Genomic DNA, 19,341 nt, shown 5'->3' with positions numbered 1-19,341 from the left:
ATGTTTTTTACGTTTAATATGGATTAAAGAACTTTTTCAACATTTTCCACGGAGTGATGCTGATCTTCATCTCTTGTTGATTACCCATATTATTGCACTACTGGTTATTTCAGCACTGTATGGCGGGATCAGTTTGGTGCAGTATGGCAGTATAGCATACTCCTCTACACACTGAGTGCTGTGTATAAAGGAAGCTGACGAGAGGTTTACTGATTTAATACATTTATTAGGATTTATTTATTGCATTGATTCATATGCCGCACAGCACACTTGCAGGTGTGTACAGGGCTGACCGCGGGCTATGCCGCGCGCACTAACGCATCCCGCGTAACTAGGAAGCCGCCAGGGAACGGTTTTCCTCTTCCTTGACAACGGCGGGGGGCGGAGCTTGGACAGCGTAAGGAAGCGCGCTCTGTGATTGGTCGGTTCTCGCGGAGAGTGATGGGATTGCGTGTAGTCGCCGCCATTTTGAAAGCTGGCTACAGTGTGTTTGGTGCCTGGAACTCCTGGCGATGCTTCTCCGGTGAGACCGGCGGCTGAGCGGGGACGTCCGGTAAGTGGAGCCTGGTGTGAACACGTCCTTGTGTATTATTAGAAGCCAAGAATACGAGCAGTGTGAATGCGCCTTATGTTGTCAGGGCATGCTGGTAGTTGTAGTGCCAGCGCCATTACTATGCTGTGTAATATACAGGCATTGTACGGAATAGATAACTGTAGGAGTAATGTGTATGATGGCCTATATTCTGTATAGTAAAGGGTTAACTCCACCAAGGTGCAAAAACTGCCCCAAATACCCCCTGGTGGGGCTGATGGACACAGGTGAGAGGCGTCGCTCTCTGGAGGACCTTGCGAACTACAAGTCCCAGCATTGATGCCCCGCTCTGCTCTTCTTGCAACTTCCATAGAAGTGAATGGAGCATGCTGGGAGTTGTAGTTCCACAGGAGCTGCTGATATTGCGTATGGCGGCGTTACTTGTCTGTTGGCAAGTCTTATCCCTGTGCTCAGAACTGGCGTATTTGCAAAGATGGGAGTAACCATGTCTGACAAACTCTCTCCATTGTATCTGATAGAATATAATGAGCCGGCAGATCTCCTGGACCTTGCACAATGTTCCTACCTCCATAAGCTCTCTGTGATTCTATAGGTGACGGGGACATAGTATGTGACAGGGTGGGATGTGTATGGAGGGGGTCCACCGCTTCCAGGACAGCTGATCGAGGTTGGACTCTGTTGTCAGACCCCCATAGATCAGATATTGATGGGCTATCAGTATGTAACCTGCATTAGGATCCGGAAAACCCCTTTAAAGAGGACCGTTAATATTATATAGCGCTAGTATACTGACAATGCACTGACAGCTTTCCCGCTAGGCTTCTCGCTTGCAGAGATATTGGTGCCTTTCGTTTCAGCGCCGATATTCCTCCACTGTCAGAAGGTCGAGTCTTACTGATCTAGCACCATCCCTGGGCCGCGACAGGGCTCTCCAATAGCCTTGTAGTGTCAGGGGGGGGCTTTATATACAGCACAGGGATAATACTGAGCAGTAAAGTCCGCCCTTCTGACAGTGGAGGGATATCAGCGCTGAAACGGCACAAATATCTCTGACAAAGAGGAGCGTACCGGCAAAACTGAATTCTGCACACTGTCAGCCTTTATATAACCCCACATATTATATTACCCCATTAAATAAACAGACCCCCTCATCACAGACCACTCTGGACATTACAGATTCCTCTCCTGCAGTCACCGCTATATTTGACCTTCTCTTCTCTTTTACTTGCAGCCATGTCTTCTTCCACCAGTGACTTACGTTCTGCCGAGGGGAGACGTTCTCATTCCACCCCTCAAAAACCGAGCACAAGTGAATCCGTAACAAGAAGGTCGAAGAGTTGCGATGTCGGCAGCGCCGGAGACTCCACCTATTCTTTGTTGTCGCCGATCTATCACGACTTTGAGAGCTTTGAAAGTGACATTGAGGATCGCTCATTCCACGCTGAGATTTTGGGCAAGGAAAGGGAAACCAAGAAACCTTGGTAATTGGACAGATATTAACTATTAATACCTCGCTGCCGTAGGAATGCGTGTAAGCGACTATTCGATGCGCTTAACACCTTGGTGTTCGGCCGCTTACACGCATTCTTATGGCAGCGAGATATTCGATCGAATGTTACTCGCTCATCTCTAATATTAACCCATTATATACACCAGTGTCTCACAACATGGCCTAGTTGACTTTGCCTTAGGCTGGCTTCGGAGAGAGTCCATTCAGTGCAGATCCGTCTAAAATCCCTTACGAAAAAATCCTGCAAGCTGAACTTTTTTCTTCCAGCAAATGGCGGACCCAATGAAAATCCACATCAGCACCGCAACCTAAATGCATCTGAAATCTGTTAAAATCTTATTGTCAGTCTGGGCTTTCCCTAAGTCACAGGCTGTGATATTCCGGTGTGAATTGTCGTCTTCTGACGGTTTCTTAGGTCATGACTGGACGGGGGCCAGGACCGGGTAGTCGCTGTATGTGTATTGTTCAGTGCGGGGGAGAGAGTAAGTGCTGCCAGACACTTCTGGTGGCCGCTTATCTCCTGCGTAAACAGAAGATTGGACATGATTACGTGACCGCTATCCATAGAAGAGAGTTGGCCGCTTCCGCTGACCCTTTCCTCTGTGTTCGGCTTCTTATCTCTACATCTTGGATAGACCACAACATTTTCAGGTTACAGCAGGAGGTCTGATAATATCACTAGTATAAGGAATTGCTATGTAAGCAGTAGATGGAAGCAGCGCGGAGCATACACAAGATCACGACATCTCAGCTAAGCACGGCCTAAGATTTATAGGCATTTCGTATTACGTGCAATCCTTTAAGACGTTTCACCATGCTTACTACACCTTGTTTGAACTTGCATGTAGGCGCCCTGGTACATGTGTGCGGGAAGGGAGCCAGGAGAAATCCTTATCATTAGATGCAAAATACCTCATTATCATATCAATTGGGAAATCCTTATCCATAGTGACTTGTTTAGCTCCAATTCTAGGAACTAAAAACACATTAAGGTTGGTCTTACACGGCTGTATTGAATGTACGGTCTGCAAGGTGCTGATCAGCAACATAGGCTCCGCAGACGCCCGTGTCCTGCCGCACTCGCCCATAGGGTTCTATGGGCGAGTCCGTGCAGTGCCGCAATTCACGGCCATTGCGGACATGTCCGATAAATTGCGGACCACGGTTGCGGGCCGGCCACACCACGGATAAAATATCCGGTGGTGTAAGAGGCCGCATTGAATATAATGTGTCCGCAATTGAAAACGGACCATTTGCGGACACATTATATTCAGTGCGGCCTCTTACACTACCGGATATTTAATCCATGGTGTGCTGGGCCGCAAATGAGCAGATCTGCAAAGGCCGTGAATTGCGGCACTGCACGGACTCGCCCATAAATCTGTATGGGCAGGTGCGGCAGGACACGGACGTCTGCTCTGTCTATGTTGCTGATCAGCAATTTGCAGACCGTAAAATCAATACGGTCGTATAAGACCAGCCTGAAGGCCTCCATAAACCAGCTGAGTATCTTCTATGAATGCTATTTGTGTATGGTATATGTGTATGGAACAGCTGAGTGTCTTCTATGTATGATATATATGTATGGACTGGTTGAGTATCTTCTATCATTTATTGTAAACTTTACTTCTTCTTTAGTCATCAGACCCAAGAAGGGACTGGCACAATCGAGCAATCCCTAGCGGACATGAAGCTCTCTCCCTGGGAAACATGGCTGCTCAGCAAGGAAAGACAGGGCCGAATTGAACTGCAAAACAAGTTATATGAGGTGAGTATGTGTCTCATTATATAGGTGTTACCTAAAGGATATAGATTCCTGTATATTCCTGGGATATTCTATTTCCCTGTTAGGCATTGTAAATCCAGACAGGACTCTTAGAAGCGAGAGTGAGAGTCCTGCTGGCCCCGCCCACACTGACCGCTTTATAGGTGTCCGCCCATCCAGGGTGTGGGCGGGGCCAGCAGGACGGATACATAATAACGGCGCTCTATATCCATCGTCTCGGTTTTTAGTTCTTCCATCTTAAGGCGCGTCTTTTCTTTTAGGAAATAAAACAAGAAGAAGAGCGAAGGCGACAGGAGCTGAAGAAGGAGCAGAAGAAACGTTTGGCTGAGGAACAACACAAGGAATGGGTGCGAAAGAAACAAGAGCAGGTGAGGCTGTAGACCCAAGAGATTCCTATAGATAATGTCTATATACATGAGCTCAGTGACTTACACCATGAATATTTAGCAGGGGTGTAACCTGTGTAGGCCGCGCCTTGGCCACATACTTCTCATATTTTCGTGCCACCTGCAGCTGCAAAGCTATTTTAGAAATATTTGGATGGAACGTTCTTATGGGAAGACACCCCATTGGAAACGCTTCAGCCAAAAACAAAGCTAAGGTTAGGCTTGCATACAAAATATTGCACAGGGATCGGCACCAAATTTTGGTGCAAATTTGCTGCTTTAAATCGCCTAAAAAAACTAAATTCTTCTCCTGGCACTTAGTCTCGTCCTCTGGAGGCCTCAGCAATGGTGTCGCGTACTTATGACCGTTCCATACTGTCATTGGCCACAGCGGTCACCTGTGACCTCACATTGGGGGAACCGATTAAGACTGGCGTTTCTTATACCAGTCTTCATAAAGTCCCCAACTGGTGTCAGGGGCCCGAGAGGATCCGTCTTCTTTAATACATGAGATGCGCTCCAAGGTGCCTGAGTTATAATAAGTTTGTCCACGCCCAGCCCTGCCCACGGTTCCAGGAAGTGGTGAGCGAGGCGCCGAACAAACACTGTGGCACAATAAGGTGCCATGTGCCAAAGATGAGCCGCAACGACACCTATCTATGCCAGAAAATAGGGTGGGGGAGGAGGGACCAGGCTATCATAACCATGGATATGTCAGGGGTAGTTGTTATATATGGTTCCCCATCTCCACCTCCTCCTCCTGGGGCCCCAAGTATGACCGTTGGGGCCCCAGTGATCAGGATAACGGGGGTCCATGAGTGTTCCTGAGCGCCCATGTATGTGGTGTGGTGGTCACCGCTTCATTCACGTCTATGGGACTTCCAGAAGAGCCACCTTGGCAGCCCCATAGAGCCGAATCCTTCGCGGAGCATGCCCACCACCACCACTCTATCTACATGGGGCCCTGTTCCTGCGTATCCCAATAGTCACACCCCAGAAATCTGGCAATTATCCCTAGTTAAGTCATAAAAACCTCTTTAAGGGGTTGTTCTCATCTGCCAAATCCTGCACATTTTGCATCCAAAAATCTGAATGAAACCTCTGCAGCGATCCCAGTCCATGTGAACGTTCCTTAAGGCTGAGGGGGTGACATGGCCGACCATGAAGAGACTCTTGAATCTTCCAAGTACCCAGGCTTGTGCTTCTTATTCCTTGCTTTGCGGCCTCACGTGTCAATGTGTAGGAGGGAACAAGGAGTGCCATGACCTGGTATAGATGGCATCGACATCCAGAGGGTTGCCCAGACAAAGCCGCAGCGGTTGTGAAAGCTTCGCCATCCCGAGAACACTGTAAATTATTCACCGTCACATTTCTTATATTGTTGTGTCTACATGAAGAGGTCGGCCTGACCGTGCTCCGGGCCAATGGCTCTGGCACAGAGATACCGTGTAAGGTGGCCAAAAATAAAGATGATGTAATTCTGTATTGTTTATCTGGACGATTGCAAGATGTCTAAAAGTAATAGAATACCGCGGAGCAGAGTATACGGGTATATAGTCACAGGGGAGGTATGTGGAGTATGCAGGACTGATGGCGGATCCGACCTGACACCCTGGAGGGAAACTGGCCACAAACCAATAATGATCAGGATTATTTCCTACAAGTCACCGGTTTACTTAAAGGGGTGGTCCTTCCCTTTAAATGTTTGCCATTTACCTGTGCCCAGTCCAGGGAAGGGTTGTGAGGTTCTCTGGAAGATAACACCTCCTATAGATAACACCACTGACCCATCACTACTGACCATAGACAATGTCACAGCTTATTCCCCCTCCCATAGACCTCAATGAGTCGCCTCCAGACTATTGCTGCCATGACCGTGCCGTAAAGCAGATCACTAAATGCTGCTAACACAGCAGAGGAGAAGCTCAGGCAAGATGGCTGCCCCTATAATCAAGGACAGAAAATTGAATTAAAAAATCTACAATCAGAAAATAAAAACATTCGAAAAATCTGATTTCTGGTCCTTCGTTATAGCCTTCCGCTCTCCTGATTGTAGCCCCCTATGGCCAGCAGATACGTGTCTGTAATGGGACATCCCCTTTAATTAAAGCATTCCGCTTGTCCTTGGCCTCCCGCTGGAGGTTTATAGACCTGTCTGTGGGATATTCTATCTTTTGGTTACACAGCAGCCTAGCCCTGGTATATAGTGAGGTTTATATATACAGTCCTATGAAAAAGTTTGGGCACCCCTATTAATCTTAATCATTTTTTGTTCTAAATATTTTGGTGTTTGCAACAGCCATGTCAGTTTGATATATCTAATAACTGATGGACACAGTAATATTTCAGGATTGAAATGAGGTTTATTGTACTAACAGAAAATGCGCAATATGCATTAAACCAAAATTTGACCGGTGCAAAAATATGGGCACCTCAACAGAAAAGTGCCAGTAATATTTAGTACATCCTCCTTTTGCAAAGATAACAGCCTCTAGTCGCTTCCTGTAGCTTTTAATCAGTTCCTGGATCCTGGATGAAGGGATTTTGGACCATTTCTTTCTACAAAACAATTCAAGTTCAGGTAAGTTTGATGGTCGCCGAACATGGACAGCCCACTCTCAAATGATCTGAAAACAAAGATTGTTCAACATAGTTGTTCAGGGGAAGGATACAAAACGTTGTCTCAGAGATTTAACCTGTCAGTTTCCACTGTGAGGAACATAGTAAGGAAATGGAAGAGCACAGGGACAGTTCTTGTTAAGCCCAGAAGTGGCAGGCCAAGAAAAATATCAGAAAGGCAGAGAAGAAGAATGGTGAGAACAGTCAAGGACAATCCACAGACACCTCCAAAGAGCTGCAGCATCATCTTGCTGCAGATGGTGTCACTGTGCATCGGTCAACTATACAGCGCACTTTGCACAAGGAGAAGCTGTATGGGAGAGTGATGAGAAAGAAGCCGTTTCTGCACGTACGCCACAAATAGAGTTGCCTGAGGTATGAAAAAGCACATTTGGACAAGGCAGCTTCATTTTGGAAACAAAAATTGAGTTGTTTGGTTATAAAAAAAGGCGTTATGCATGGCGTCCAAAAAGAAACAGCATTCCAAGAAAAACACATGCTACCCACTGTAAAATTTGGTGGAGGTTCCATCATGCTCTGGGGCTGTGTGGCCAATGCCAGCATCGGGAATCTTGTTAAAGTTGAGGGTCGCATGGATTCCACTCAGTATCAGCAGATTCTTGAGAATAATGTTCAAGAATCAGTGACGAAGTTGAAGTTACGCCAGGGATGGATATTTCAGCAAGACAATGATCCAAAACACCGCTCCAAATCCTCAGGCATTCATGCAGAGGAACAATTACAATGTTCTGGAATGGCCATCCCAGTCCCCAGACCTGAATATCATTGAACATCTGTGGGATGATTTGAAGCGGGCTGTCCATGCTCGGCGACCATCTAACTTAACTGAACTTGAATTGTTTGTCCAAAATACCTTTATCCAGGATCCAGGAACTGATTAAAAGCTACAGGAAGCGACTAGAGGCTGTTATCTTTGCAAAAGGAGGATCTACTAAATATTAATGTCACTTTTCTGTTGAGGTGCCCATACTTTTGCACCGGTCAAATTTTGGTTTAATGCATATTGCACATTTTCTGTTAGTACAATAAACCTCATTTCAATCCTGAAATATTACTGTGTCCATCAGTTATTAGATATATCAAACTGAAATGGCTGTTATAAACACCAAAATATTTAGAACTAAAAATGATTAAGATTAATAGGGGTGCCCAAACTTTTTCATAGGACTGTATATACTCGGACTCCGTCCTAGGTGTTCAGCCTGGAGCGTGTAGTGCGTCACGTGAGTGGTATACACCTCGCGTATATACAGCCTGTAGGAGAAGCCTTGCTATACCATGGCAGGAGCCGTGCTGTGCGTGTCCTAACACAGCGCTGGTATGTAAGGTGTGACAAGCCCAACCTATCATGTTCTTGTGGAAACAATAGCATTGATGTGTCTGCCAAAATAGTCCCCAAGTTATCCATTAACCGCGGCCATTGTGTGCACGGGGCACAATGAGTTACTGCTGCCATTTATACTGCGCCCTGCCAGGAGCTCTGCTGATTTCGCGTTGTAAATTTACAGGTTAGGTGCAGTCTCCTAAAATACTAACGTCTCCTTTATAATCATTATATTAAGACTTTGGCTTTTGTGTTATTTTGTTAAAGAGAAACCATCACATTGTACGTGTCGTCCGGACCGGAGACCGCATGTAATAGGGCAGGAGGAGCCGAGCAGATCGATATATAATGTGCTGGGAAAAGATGGTGTGCGTTCTGTACTTAGGAGTCCAGTGGGCGGTCCTACCTATAGAGAAGGACAGAATAGGACCGCCCACTGGACCCCTAAGCAAGAGCAGGGGGTTCAGTGAATAAAAAAATATTACCGACACTAATCAAACGATTCATTCTTTTTAATGATATTCTAGAATAATTTGTATTGTATAATTAGTTATATACAGTTTGTTACATATTTACTTTCATAGGAATCGATCACGAGGATTAGAGGGGCTGTACTGCTTGGGTCTGACCACGGCTGTCAGCCGGTTATGAAGGAGTCAGAGTCGGTGGCTTACATTAGTCAAGCCGTCCTACAAGATCAACATAAGAGGTTCACCTTAAAGAGTTTGTATAGAATTACAAAAACATGGTTACCTTCTTCCAGAAACAGCACCCCCCCTGCCTCATGGATGTGTCTGGTATTGCAGCTATGGTCCATTGAGCGGCAGTACCGCAAATAACCTGTAGACAGGTGTGGCGCTCTTTCTTCAATTAATTAGACATGTTTTTCTAATCCTAGAAATCCCTTTAAGTGTCGGTAACTTGGGCGCTTTTGTCCCTGCGGTTATTTCGGTTCGGTTGTTACAATATTTGTGGGGTTCCACGTGCAGTTTTATTCAGGCCGAATTGGAACCACGACCTGTATTCTTTAGGATTTCTTTATAATGATCGGAGGCTCGGGGGAGGAGATGAAACATAAAAAAACGATGTTACTCACCTCTCCTGGGCTCCGGCGCGGCTCCCTGCTGTCTCGGCGCTTCTTCCTGATGTCAGGGACTGCTGAGGCCTGTGAATGTGATATTGTGATACATAGATGCAAGTGTCACAGTGCCATGTTGTCAGTCAGAAGCGCCGAAGATAACAGGGAGTCACACCGGAGCCCAGGAGAGGTGAGTAAAACCGTTTTTCATGTCTGATGACCTCCCTTGGTTCGGTCTGAATGAAACTGCCAGGTGAGATGAGTCTCACGACGCTCAATTACCAAAAGGGGTGTGGTTTAAAAGGGGGCGTGGACTAAATCACCATTAATTGTAATGGAAGAAATCCCTGATTTTAGGTCGTCATCACCCTGCCCTGCTATAGATCCAGTAATGTAGATGCAGGAGCCGTCATGTTGTACAACATCCGCCTCCATTACCATAGTATAAATTGCTCTGCACGTTCACATGCGCCGACGTTTCGCTTCCTGCCTCCCGACGTTGCTCCGACTTCACCCCTTTTTCCTCTTTGATCCCGTTTTCCTATTTTTATTGACGATTATTATTATTCTAACGCTCGACTGACTTCCATCGGTAAAGGAGCGGCAGCAAAGTGAGGACGTAAATCCTCGGCGCGCACAAGACCTCCCTCTTTGATGTCTCCGGCTTTGTAAGGAGAAATAAACCAGATCTTTGAAGAGGATGTGTTATTGTCAATGGCGGCTCTGCGGTTATCCTGCACGTTACGAGGGGCATGCAGTAACGTGCGGGAGGGTCGGCCATTGATGTATACCATGTGATATATACAATGTGACTCCTCAGAGTATACAGAGCCGTATCACAGGAGAACAATGAGCAAACAGCCCGGGCAAGCACTAAACCGTCCGCGCGTTACAAATGACCTGTCGGAAAGGAATTTCTCTACGGATTTTTTTTCATGCTTCAGCCGTGCGGCGATCGAATGAGCTGGTAAATATCACTAGATTGATGTCCTGTCATTATCCCCAGGAATGGCCGCCATGTCTGTTCACCAGCACGAGATTTGCTGCAGCGGTACGGTACGGTGCACGTCCTGCGGGTCTAGACCTGGCGTAAAGTTTGCGGTTTTATTCTACAGTCTTGGTGTTAGGCGACCACCTGACTATCTATAATATGTATATGGGGCGGAAGAAGGATCGGGCACGTTGAGTTTTATTACTCTCTGTCCTTGGGAGGTGAGCTGCCGCCATTAGTGTTGGTCAGGTCAGAAGTCTGGGTCCTGGACCAATGGGGTGAAGCGTGCACAGACCAATCAGATGCTGAGTATTCTTTAAAGATCTATTAGTATCAAGCACAACGCGTTTTGGGCAGGGGGGGGGCCCTTTACTCAAGTGCAAATACAACTGGCTTGTAGCCTCTCTGGAGTATCTCCGATGTGTTCCTGAGATCAAGCACCTGAACCAAGCCTTCATGTGTATGGAGGAGTCAGAAGACATAGCTATCGGCCAAGGAAGCATTCAATAGACGGCTATGGACTCCTTATAGGGGTTGTCTTGTTATGGACACTGATCCCTTATACAGAGGATAGGGGAGGTGTCTGATCGCTGGGGGTCCATTACGACATGTCCCCTATAACATGGAGTATAACCACAGAACCACCAATTCACTCTCCATATACTTCTATGGGTCTGCTGGGACTCTTATCATTGACTGCCTCATAGAAGTATATGGAGCGCCGGTCATACAAGTGCACTGGCGCTCCATTCACAAGGAGACCTTAAGGTGACTTCTGGTCCTTCTGATCGCTGGGGGTCCATTGTTAAATATCTCTCGTATCATGGAGTATAACCACAGAACCACCAATTCACTCTCCATATACTTCTATGGGTCTGCTGGGACTCTTATCATTGACTGCCTCATAGAAGTATATGGAGCGCCGGTTATACAAGTGAACTTCTGGTCCTTAAGGTGACTTCTGGTGCTTCTGATCGCTGGGGGTCCGTTGTTAAATGTCCCCCGTAACATGGAGTATAACCACAGAACCACCAATGCACTTGCTTGGCCAACTCTCCATATACTTCTACGGGTCTGCTGGGACTCTTATGTGCGACAACCTCATAGAAGTATATGGAGCGCCAGTCATGCAAGTGCACACAAGGAGACCTTAAGGAGACTTCTGATCACTGGGGGACCTGGCGATCAGGCCCCCAAGGTCAGACACTTATCCCCTGTCCTGTCTGATATCCCGGTTGAATATTTTTGAAGCCCAGAACTAGGGTTTGGAAAAGATCGGATCCCGATCGGCGATCGAGCAAATATTGGGATCGGCTGGAAAATGATGGGAAATCGAATTTTAAAATCGATCCTGAAATCTCAACCCTACCCAGAACTAAATCCCCGCCCGGCCGTTCCTCGGGTTAGCGTTCTCCTTCCACGACCAGGAATGGTCTGCGTTGAGTATTTTTTGCGTGTGGGATCTTTTATCGGAGCCGACGCCATGAGTAATCGTTGGGCATTGTCTTAAAACCCTATGATTTAAGGATTACGGTGATTTATCTAAAAAGCCGTCTTGGAAACGTTGCTGCCCATAAATTTTTGTAAAGTATGTGAGAGATTGTTTTATACGTATTCAGCTCGCCCATAAAGCGCGCCAGGTGTTTCCACCTAGCCGGGGATGAGGTACGAAGCCGAGAGACCGCGCGACAGTAAAAGGAGAAGGCAATTATCTGCGTTGGCGCGGAGCCAGTCTGCGAGCGCAACGATTAGTGAATGCGGCTCCAAGAAGCTGGTGGGGCCGATCACTAAGGGTGTAATTAGCAAATCCGAGGCTTCAGTCAATGTCGTGAAATCGTCGCCGGCGTAAAGGCAGAACAAATAGAATAGGAAGCGCGGGATTACACCGAGACATGAATGGAACGCAATGAATCGCTTTTATAAAGAAAAAATTGTATTTTTGTTCATTTTTTTTCCGTCCGGGGGATGAGAGGGAAGTGTAAAGTAGCGTGCGGGGCATCCAAAAACAATTATTTAAATTTGCCCTTTGGAACTCGAATCGCGCGGAGGAAAACCTAATTTCCTTTTGCCGTGTTTGAGAAAAATATTGTCTCATTAATTTTTTTCCTGTCTTGAGTACACGGCACAGGACTGCGGGTGAGAATCGCTTCACACGTCAGATGTTCTGCTCTATAGTTATAGGGAAGCTGCTCGGAACATTTACTGCCCCTCCCCCCACCTTAAAACCTTAAAGGGATCCTATAATGCAATTTTTTGCGACTAACACGTAGGAATAGCTTTAAAAAAGGCTATTCTTTTCCTACCTTTAGATGTCTTCTCCGCGCCGCCGTTCGGTAGGAATTCCGGTTTTTGTCAGTATGCAAATAAGTTCTCTTGCAGCACTGGGGGCGGTTCCCAGCACTCAAACAGCACTGGGAGCGTTGCCAACGTTGCGAGAGAACTCTCCAGCACCACCTCCATCTTCTTCAGGAACGGCCTTTTCACCCGGCGCTGGCGGTCAAACATCTAGGCCTCGGGCAGAGCTGACTGCCCATGCCCACAGTCCACAAGAAAATGGCCGCTTTCTTGTGGACATGCTCATTCTTTCAGGCGGATTTGCCTCGCAACATCCGCCTGAAGACACTCCCTCCTCCCGACTAGGCCCAATCATTTGCGACTGGATCCTGGTGCACTGGAGCCTCCGCTACCCGGGTTCATTCCCATTGACTCTAATATAAAAAACACGACAGACGCTCTTACGCCATGTTTGTTTACTTTGGTTGCAGAAGAAAAAGCCCTGCATGAACGGGGGCGAATCAGGTGGACACCAGACGGAAGGGTCAACGTCTCCGTCTGTCGTTTAATGTCCATTGCTTTCATTCTGTGATGGATGAGAGCAACGGACATTAAATAACAGTAGTGTGAACCCGCCCTTATAGTGCAGGGGACTCGCACCAGTGCATAAGTGGGGCATCCTTGGTCCACAGCCCTGACTTGTGCCATTTTGTCCCTTTTTGCCACATTTTCAGACAATGGGGGGGATCGGTTGTCGATGCCGATAGGTCCCACAACCCCTTTAAGTCTGGCAACCATGTATGCTCGGCCAGGGCACCATTCAAGCAGTGGGTGGGAAGGTGGGCTCGAGAGCTTTGTTATAGTAATTGGTGGGGACCCCAGTATGTAGATGATTGTCACCCACCCTGTGGGTAAGTATTAAAGGGGACCTGTCGCCACCTCCACCAACTTCAGTTCTTTTCATCCTCCACTGATTCTCATTCATTAGGAACTTATTTCTCTCGCCCCCACCATTCCTGAGCAATCGGTGCAGTTGGTTTTGGTGCCATATATGCTAAGTAGTCTACTAGTGTCAGGTGGGCGGTCTTAGGCAGGAGCAAGGAGGGGGGTGTGTATGATTCTAAGTTTTTGCTCCCTTGCCTACTCCTGCCTGACATTGCCCACTTGAGATCCTCCTTGACCTATCAGGCGCCAAAACTAACTGCACTGATTTGGGGATTGGTGGGGGCTACAGAGCAAATTCCAACTGCACCAATATCCGTGGAGGGGCAACTATGAAGGGGTGCAGAGAGCTGGAGGTGGTGAACGGTCAGTTGTGAGAGAACATTTTTAGGACAGGCATTGCAAAATGCAGAGGAAAAAAAATTCAAAAAACATGGTGCGGTGTATTGAGGTTTTGACGCGTTTCCTTCCCCCTAATCTATAGGGAATAACAAAAGCCGTGATTTTCGTAACAGCAACTTTTTTGCCACTTTGTTTTGTTTTTTTTGCACAATTTTTTCTGGCCGGAATCCTGATTTTTCTACCATGTGGCGCCTTCACCTTACACAGGGCTCCACACGATCTCTGCAGGATATTCCTATAACTCCCAGACGAATATTCGAGCTAGATCCTTACCCTGCTCCTTCCGTCCCGGCTCACGTGTCTTATTATTTTCGCCTCATCTTAGATGTTGGATATTTTTAAACCTTCCTAAAAAACAAAGATGAACTTGCTGTCATCTCGGGGAGGAAGTCACGATATTATTCTCTCCCGCACAGGAAAGAAAAGAGAAGGAACAGAAACTTCTCAAGGAGAAGCAGGAAAAAGAGCTGGAAGAACGTCAGAGACATTTCATAGAGGAGAAGAGTAAGGAGCGGTATGAGGAATGGCTGAGGAAGAAGAGAGAAGAGGAGCAGGAGAGGAAGAGGAGGCTGAAGGTCGGTATCAGGGGGTGTAATAGGGAACCCAACTTACCCCAGGGTCACACTAGAGTTTGGGTGTCCATTGTTCTGGTCCATTGGAGCACCAGGACAATGGACAAACTGCCTGGTATCACTGTCTGGAGACACGCAATTTCCAGGAGGAATAACAAAGGAACTGCACAACAGTGTTCCAAGTAAAGATGCAGAAAATCGCTTTATTATGGGGGATACAAATACATAAGGAGCAGTGCCAAGTCTTTCCTAAGGTTAGTCGGTAAGTAAGGTGGTCAGCCGTTCAAGGAGACCAAGTACGGCGCCATACATTGTATAGTGGCTACGCCCGGTATTACAGCTCAGCCCCATTCCCTTGAATGCGACCGATGGTCACGATGTCACGTGGCCAGTGATGTTCAAGTGGCTCTCTCTGAGCAAGCAGCTGATCTGCAGGGTCCCCATCAACTAATAAGGTCTAGAAACCCCTTTAAGAAGTGTCATGTTAACACGAGCTGTTCCGACTTTCCTTCTCATCCATTTTCCCTCCTTGCGGTCCAGGGGGGTAAGACCCTCGGGCTCTCATTAAGATGTGGTTTTCTCCGTGGTGATGGGACTTGCCCTTCCCTTGACTTTAACCATTTTGCGGGCGCAGCGCATTCCGGTCACCATGACTTACAACCCCTCCTGGAAATGGAGAGGATATTAATAAGTTCCATGAATACATTTATGGAGCGTTTGTAGAATGGAGGTCGGAGCCTTGAGGGACGTTGCAGAGCAGCCTCCAGATTTTATAATGAACTGTGCCGTGATCCGAAACAGACCTGACCCTGCACATTGCCGAAAGTACACATGACGCTGGCTGCTGCTGCTGCGGGGGGCGTCCATTACAGTCCGTGCAGGGTACAACCATCGTGTCCTGGTTTGCAGGGTCCTTACGTGGGGGGGGGCGCAGGTAACGCTGTCATGGGTGTCTGATGTGTTTCTGTGCAGGAGGAAGAAGAGAAGCGAGCGGCGGAGCAGAGGGAGAAGAAGGAGAAGGCCGAGCGCAACTTTCAGGAGTGGTTGGAACAGGCCAAAAACAGGCCACGGCCTGCCCTGAACAGCTACGGCTACGCCAATGGGAAGTTAACAGGTGTGTACTAGAGCGGGCCTCGGTACCCCTCACCCGGCAGGTTATAGGGTGTACTCACATGTTACGGCAGCTGAGGTTTGTTTTTTGCACACTGAGTTCCTTTTTTCAATAGCCCCATTTTGGGGTGAATATAATGTATTGATGTTCTGAGGGGCCAATAAACATTCTCCATTCTCTTCTATGAGACTACAGGCTCCACCCACAAGGAGACCTTAAAGGGACTCGGTCCCCCATCGTTCTGATCACTGGGAGCCCTGTGATAGGGCACCAATCCAAAGGGGAAAGGGGTGCACAAACATACCGTCCTCCTATATCCCCTAGAATAAGTGTTTGATCACTGGGGGGGTCCCAATGGTGGGGGTGGGGGACACGTATCCTAGGGGATTGGTTTTCTTCTTTGGAGAGCCCCTTTAAGACAATCTGACCAATCTTTCTATCACTATGTAAATGTATATAAGAGATAACAAGTCACAGTTACTTTCTGGCAGTGCCGTAAAGCGAGACCTTTCTATTACTTTTGCTTACGAGTTACTTTTGTTTCCATTTTTGCTTTCCTACAAGCAGAATAACAAACGCACACTGATTTTTTTTTTTTTTTTTTCCATTAAAACTTTTACAGGCCGGAGTGTTTTATGCCTGGTAACTGCATTTACGGCTTTCTGGAGCGCAGACAGGCCCGGCATGCTTTTCATACCTTTGTTGGAAGCTCATAAAGTGCTGACAGTTTCCATTGGCGTCTCAAACACCCCCCCCCCCACCCCCACCCCTGCGTATAACATATGCCAGAGCTTACATTCAGGTCTGCTGTGAAGTGTTTGGTGCCGTGTCCTCGTGGCCGAAACGTCCTGACATTGCGAGCTTCACACATTCCTGCTGTCAGCCGCTGTCTAGGCCCGGTCGGTGTTCACGGACTCTCCGATGTTGGCTCTTGCCACGGCGTGTATGTTTGTCACACTCGCACCCGTGGTTGGCAGATAGATAACCTTCATGGTTCACCGAGAGGATAAATAAATCCGTAAGATGAGGCTTATGGAGGGAGAAGCGATGGGCGTGCACGCGGCGCCTCTCCTGTGTTTGCACATTCATGATTCCCATCCTTGTTCTCGCCTGTCCTGTAACATTGTATCAGCCGTCTTATTTGGTGAAAGCTACCCAACTTTCCCAGAGTCCATGTGACCTGAAAATATTCCCACAGCCCCTTCTCTCCGTAGACGGAACCAGTTTACATATCCACCACTATTGAGACACTTACCAGTCCTCCATCTTTTATTAAAGGGATTTGAATACTGGTGACCTTATCCAGGTATGGACAGGACAGGGGATAAAGGGTCCAGTTGGTGGAGATTCAATAACCGGGGGATCGAAAGTCCTTCTAAGGCCTCGTTGTTATCAGTCTGTCTTTGTAGAATGGGAGGAAATCCACGCAAACACGGGAGAATATACAAACTCCTTGCAGATGTTGTTCCTGGCAGGATTCGAACCCAGGTCTCCACCACTGAGCCACCGTGTTGCCCCTAAATAAATGGGATTTTTAATATGATGGATCTTCTGAGACTTTAGCTATAACTCGGGTATCTCGCCCTTATTCAGTTTCTTCTTCGTCTTCCGATGTTTTAGGCTACTATGATGGAAGTTCCTATCCCGCTCCAGGGTTTTACAACCCCATTCCATGGAAACCCATCCCTGTGCCGCCACTAACAAAGGAGAACGGCAAAAACCCATCCGGAAAGAAGAAAAAGCGACTCGTGTCTCAGCAATTCTACAGACCCGGCACGGCCCTCGCCCGCAAACCCAAGGACAATCTGCAAGTCGGTGGCGGGATGTTAAGAAGATAAACCCGGTGTCTTGGAAAGAACAGATGTGGTCGAGGGTAAACGTCCTTTAGCAACCTCCTGCTTTTCTCGATATTGGTGGTCTATTCTTCGGGTTTGTTGTTCCTCTGTGCGACACTCAGACCGCTCTTCCAGGGTTTGCGGATCTGAAGTTTAGTCCTGCAGATCTATAGGGGGTCCAAGTGTCACACCTAAAATTCAGACTGTGAAAGGGGGTTGTCCAGGATTTTTTAAAAATTTTAATTTAATTTATTTATTTTATTTTTTTTAAATGTACTCCATAGCATAGGCCATAACTATCTGATCGGTGCGGGGCCCACAGCATTATGCACAAGGGTCAGAGGTGACCCCCAAACAGCTGACCTGTCAATGGGCTGCCAATCAGATCTTTCCATAAGATAGACCATAAGTAAAAATACAATCCTGGACTGCCCCTTTACAGTCTGGGCCCAGGCTCAATATAAGGAAGGACTTGTGTCGTTCTCTTCCCTCCGTTCCAGTCAGTCAGGCTTCTCTGCAGTTCCGGCATTTCTGGTGATGAACCAGGAGGATCAGGATGAGCAGTTGGGTTCATCAGACTGTCGTGGGGACTGCGGACTGACTACAGAACTGGCAGCCCTCAGCTATTATTGTATATCTAGAAGCAGAATGGAGATTCCTTCCAAATCCCATTTTAGAAGAGGGATTAAACTGGTTTTAGGATTTTCTGTGACATTTATTAGAGCAGGAACATTGAGTAGAGTAGCTCAGATTCTGACAGGTCGTAGGATAGACATCATCCTGGGGGGGGAGGGGGTCTACAAATCTGGCCACGGTGCTAACTGGGGTATGGGGGTGCACTGAAGGATCTATGGGGTGTCAGCCCTAGCCTTATGCAACTTTAATTATTCCCATGTGAACCTACCCTTAATGTTACAACCTTGCACCCCAGTCCCCCTGAGCCCCGTTCATTCCTGGGCTGCTGGGGAGGCCAGAGCGCTCGTTCCTGTCTGCCGCCCCCCCCCCCCCCCCAGTCACATGACTGGCTCAATTCCACTGAATGGAGCTGTGACCTGATTCTATGGGGAGTCAATGATGTCATTGCAGAGGGGCAAAGACTAAGACCCCCATCCTCCCCCACAGCCCTCCACAAAAGTAAGGGGATTGAGGTGTAGGTTAGTAAGAAAGGCACTGCTAAGCTTTATCACTCCCCGGATAACCCCTTTACATGTTCCTGCCTGAGGTGGAGACTCTACCCCCGCCCCTCCCCCCCACCATTGCCCAAATTATGTACGGATGGGTTTTGTCAACTCACTTCGAGACTTCCGGAACCTTCTACATAAACAGACAAATTGTTTCTCTTTTTCATTTCACAGTTAAATTATTTTCTTAGAATTTTGGAGAATATTTTTCTACTTTTATCGGTTTTCAGATGTTTTCAATTTTTTTTATACTATAATAAAAAATTTTAGACAAAATTATTGTGTTATTATTATTATTATTATACATGGTAAAGGGAATCACTCACATTAGCACGGACATCATGTTATAGGGGGGGCCGAGCAGATTGGTGCAGAGTTTTGTGTGGTGATCCGTATTACGGATACGTATTATTATTTCTATACCCCTCAGTCCTCCCGGGCCCCTATGGTATCTGTGCAGAGTGCGGCTAGGGTGCTCCGAGCCCTGGATCTTCTGCAGACGCTCCGACTCATGAATGCGCTGTACTCAATGGACCTGCAGCCTGAGAAGAGGGGGCTCGGTGATGTCACTGAGGGGCTGCTGGGGAGAAGAGTAATGGAGGTCCCGACCCCCCAGCTGCCCTCCTCTATATATTAGTAATAAAGCTTACCAGTACAGGGTAAGTGACCTGTGTCCGGGTAAGTGACCTGTGTCCGGGTAAGGTACTGTGACCCTGTAAGGTACTATGTCCGAGTAAGTGACCTGTGACCCTGTAA

The 19,341-nt window shown here is 47.4% G+C and overlaps 1 protein-coding gene across 1 annotated transcript; it reads left to right on the top strand.

The window, feature by feature from the left end:
• Nucleotides 1–484: 484 nt before the first annotated feature.
• On the top strand, nucleotides 485–18,162 carry CCDC34 (coiled-coil domain containing 34). Its single transcript, XM_075283598.1, has 7 exons — nucleotides 485–553; nucleotides 1,785–2,034; nucleotides 3,702–3,831; nucleotides 4,110–4,217; nucleotides 14,303–14,461; nucleotides 15,431–15,572; nucleotides 17,190–18,162. The coding sequence occupies exons 2-7, from the start codon at nucleotides 1,787–1,789 to the stop codon at nucleotides 17,405–17,407; spliced, it is 1,005 nt and encodes a 334-aa protein (XP_075139699.1). The 5' UTR covers nucleotides 485–553; nucleotides 1,785–1,786; the 3' UTR covers nucleotides 17,408–18,162.
• Nucleotides 18,163–19,341: the final 1,179 nt, after the last annotated feature.

The sequence above is a fragment of the Leptodactylus fuscus genome, chromosome 7 (genome assembly GCF_031893055.1).
Source record: "Leptodactylus fuscus isolate aLepFus1 chromosome 7, aLepFus1.hap2, whole genome shotgun sequence".
Classification (NCBI taxonomy): domain Eukaryota; kingdom Metazoa; phylum Chordata; class Amphibia; order Anura; family Leptodactylidae; genus Leptodactylus; species Leptodactylus fuscus.
Note: the sequence above shows the minus strand (reverse complement) of the source record. Positions and strands in the feature narration are given on the sequence as shown.

Excerpts from the sequence above, each read along its gene's own strand:
- CCDC34 (XM_075283598.1), top strand. The coding sequence starts at position 1,787 with ATGTCTTCTTCCACCAGTGACTTACGTTCTGCCGAGGGGAGACGTTCT. Across the intron at positions 4,218-14,302 it reads TGCGAAAGAAACAAGAGCAG|GAAAGAAAAGAGAAGGAACA; the intron begins GTGAGGCTGTAG and ends TCTCCCGCACAG. Across the intron at positions 14,462-15,430 it reads AGAGGAAGAGGAGGCTGAAG|GAGGAAGAAGAGAAGCGAGC; the intron begins GTCGGTATCAGG and ends GTTTCTGTGCAG.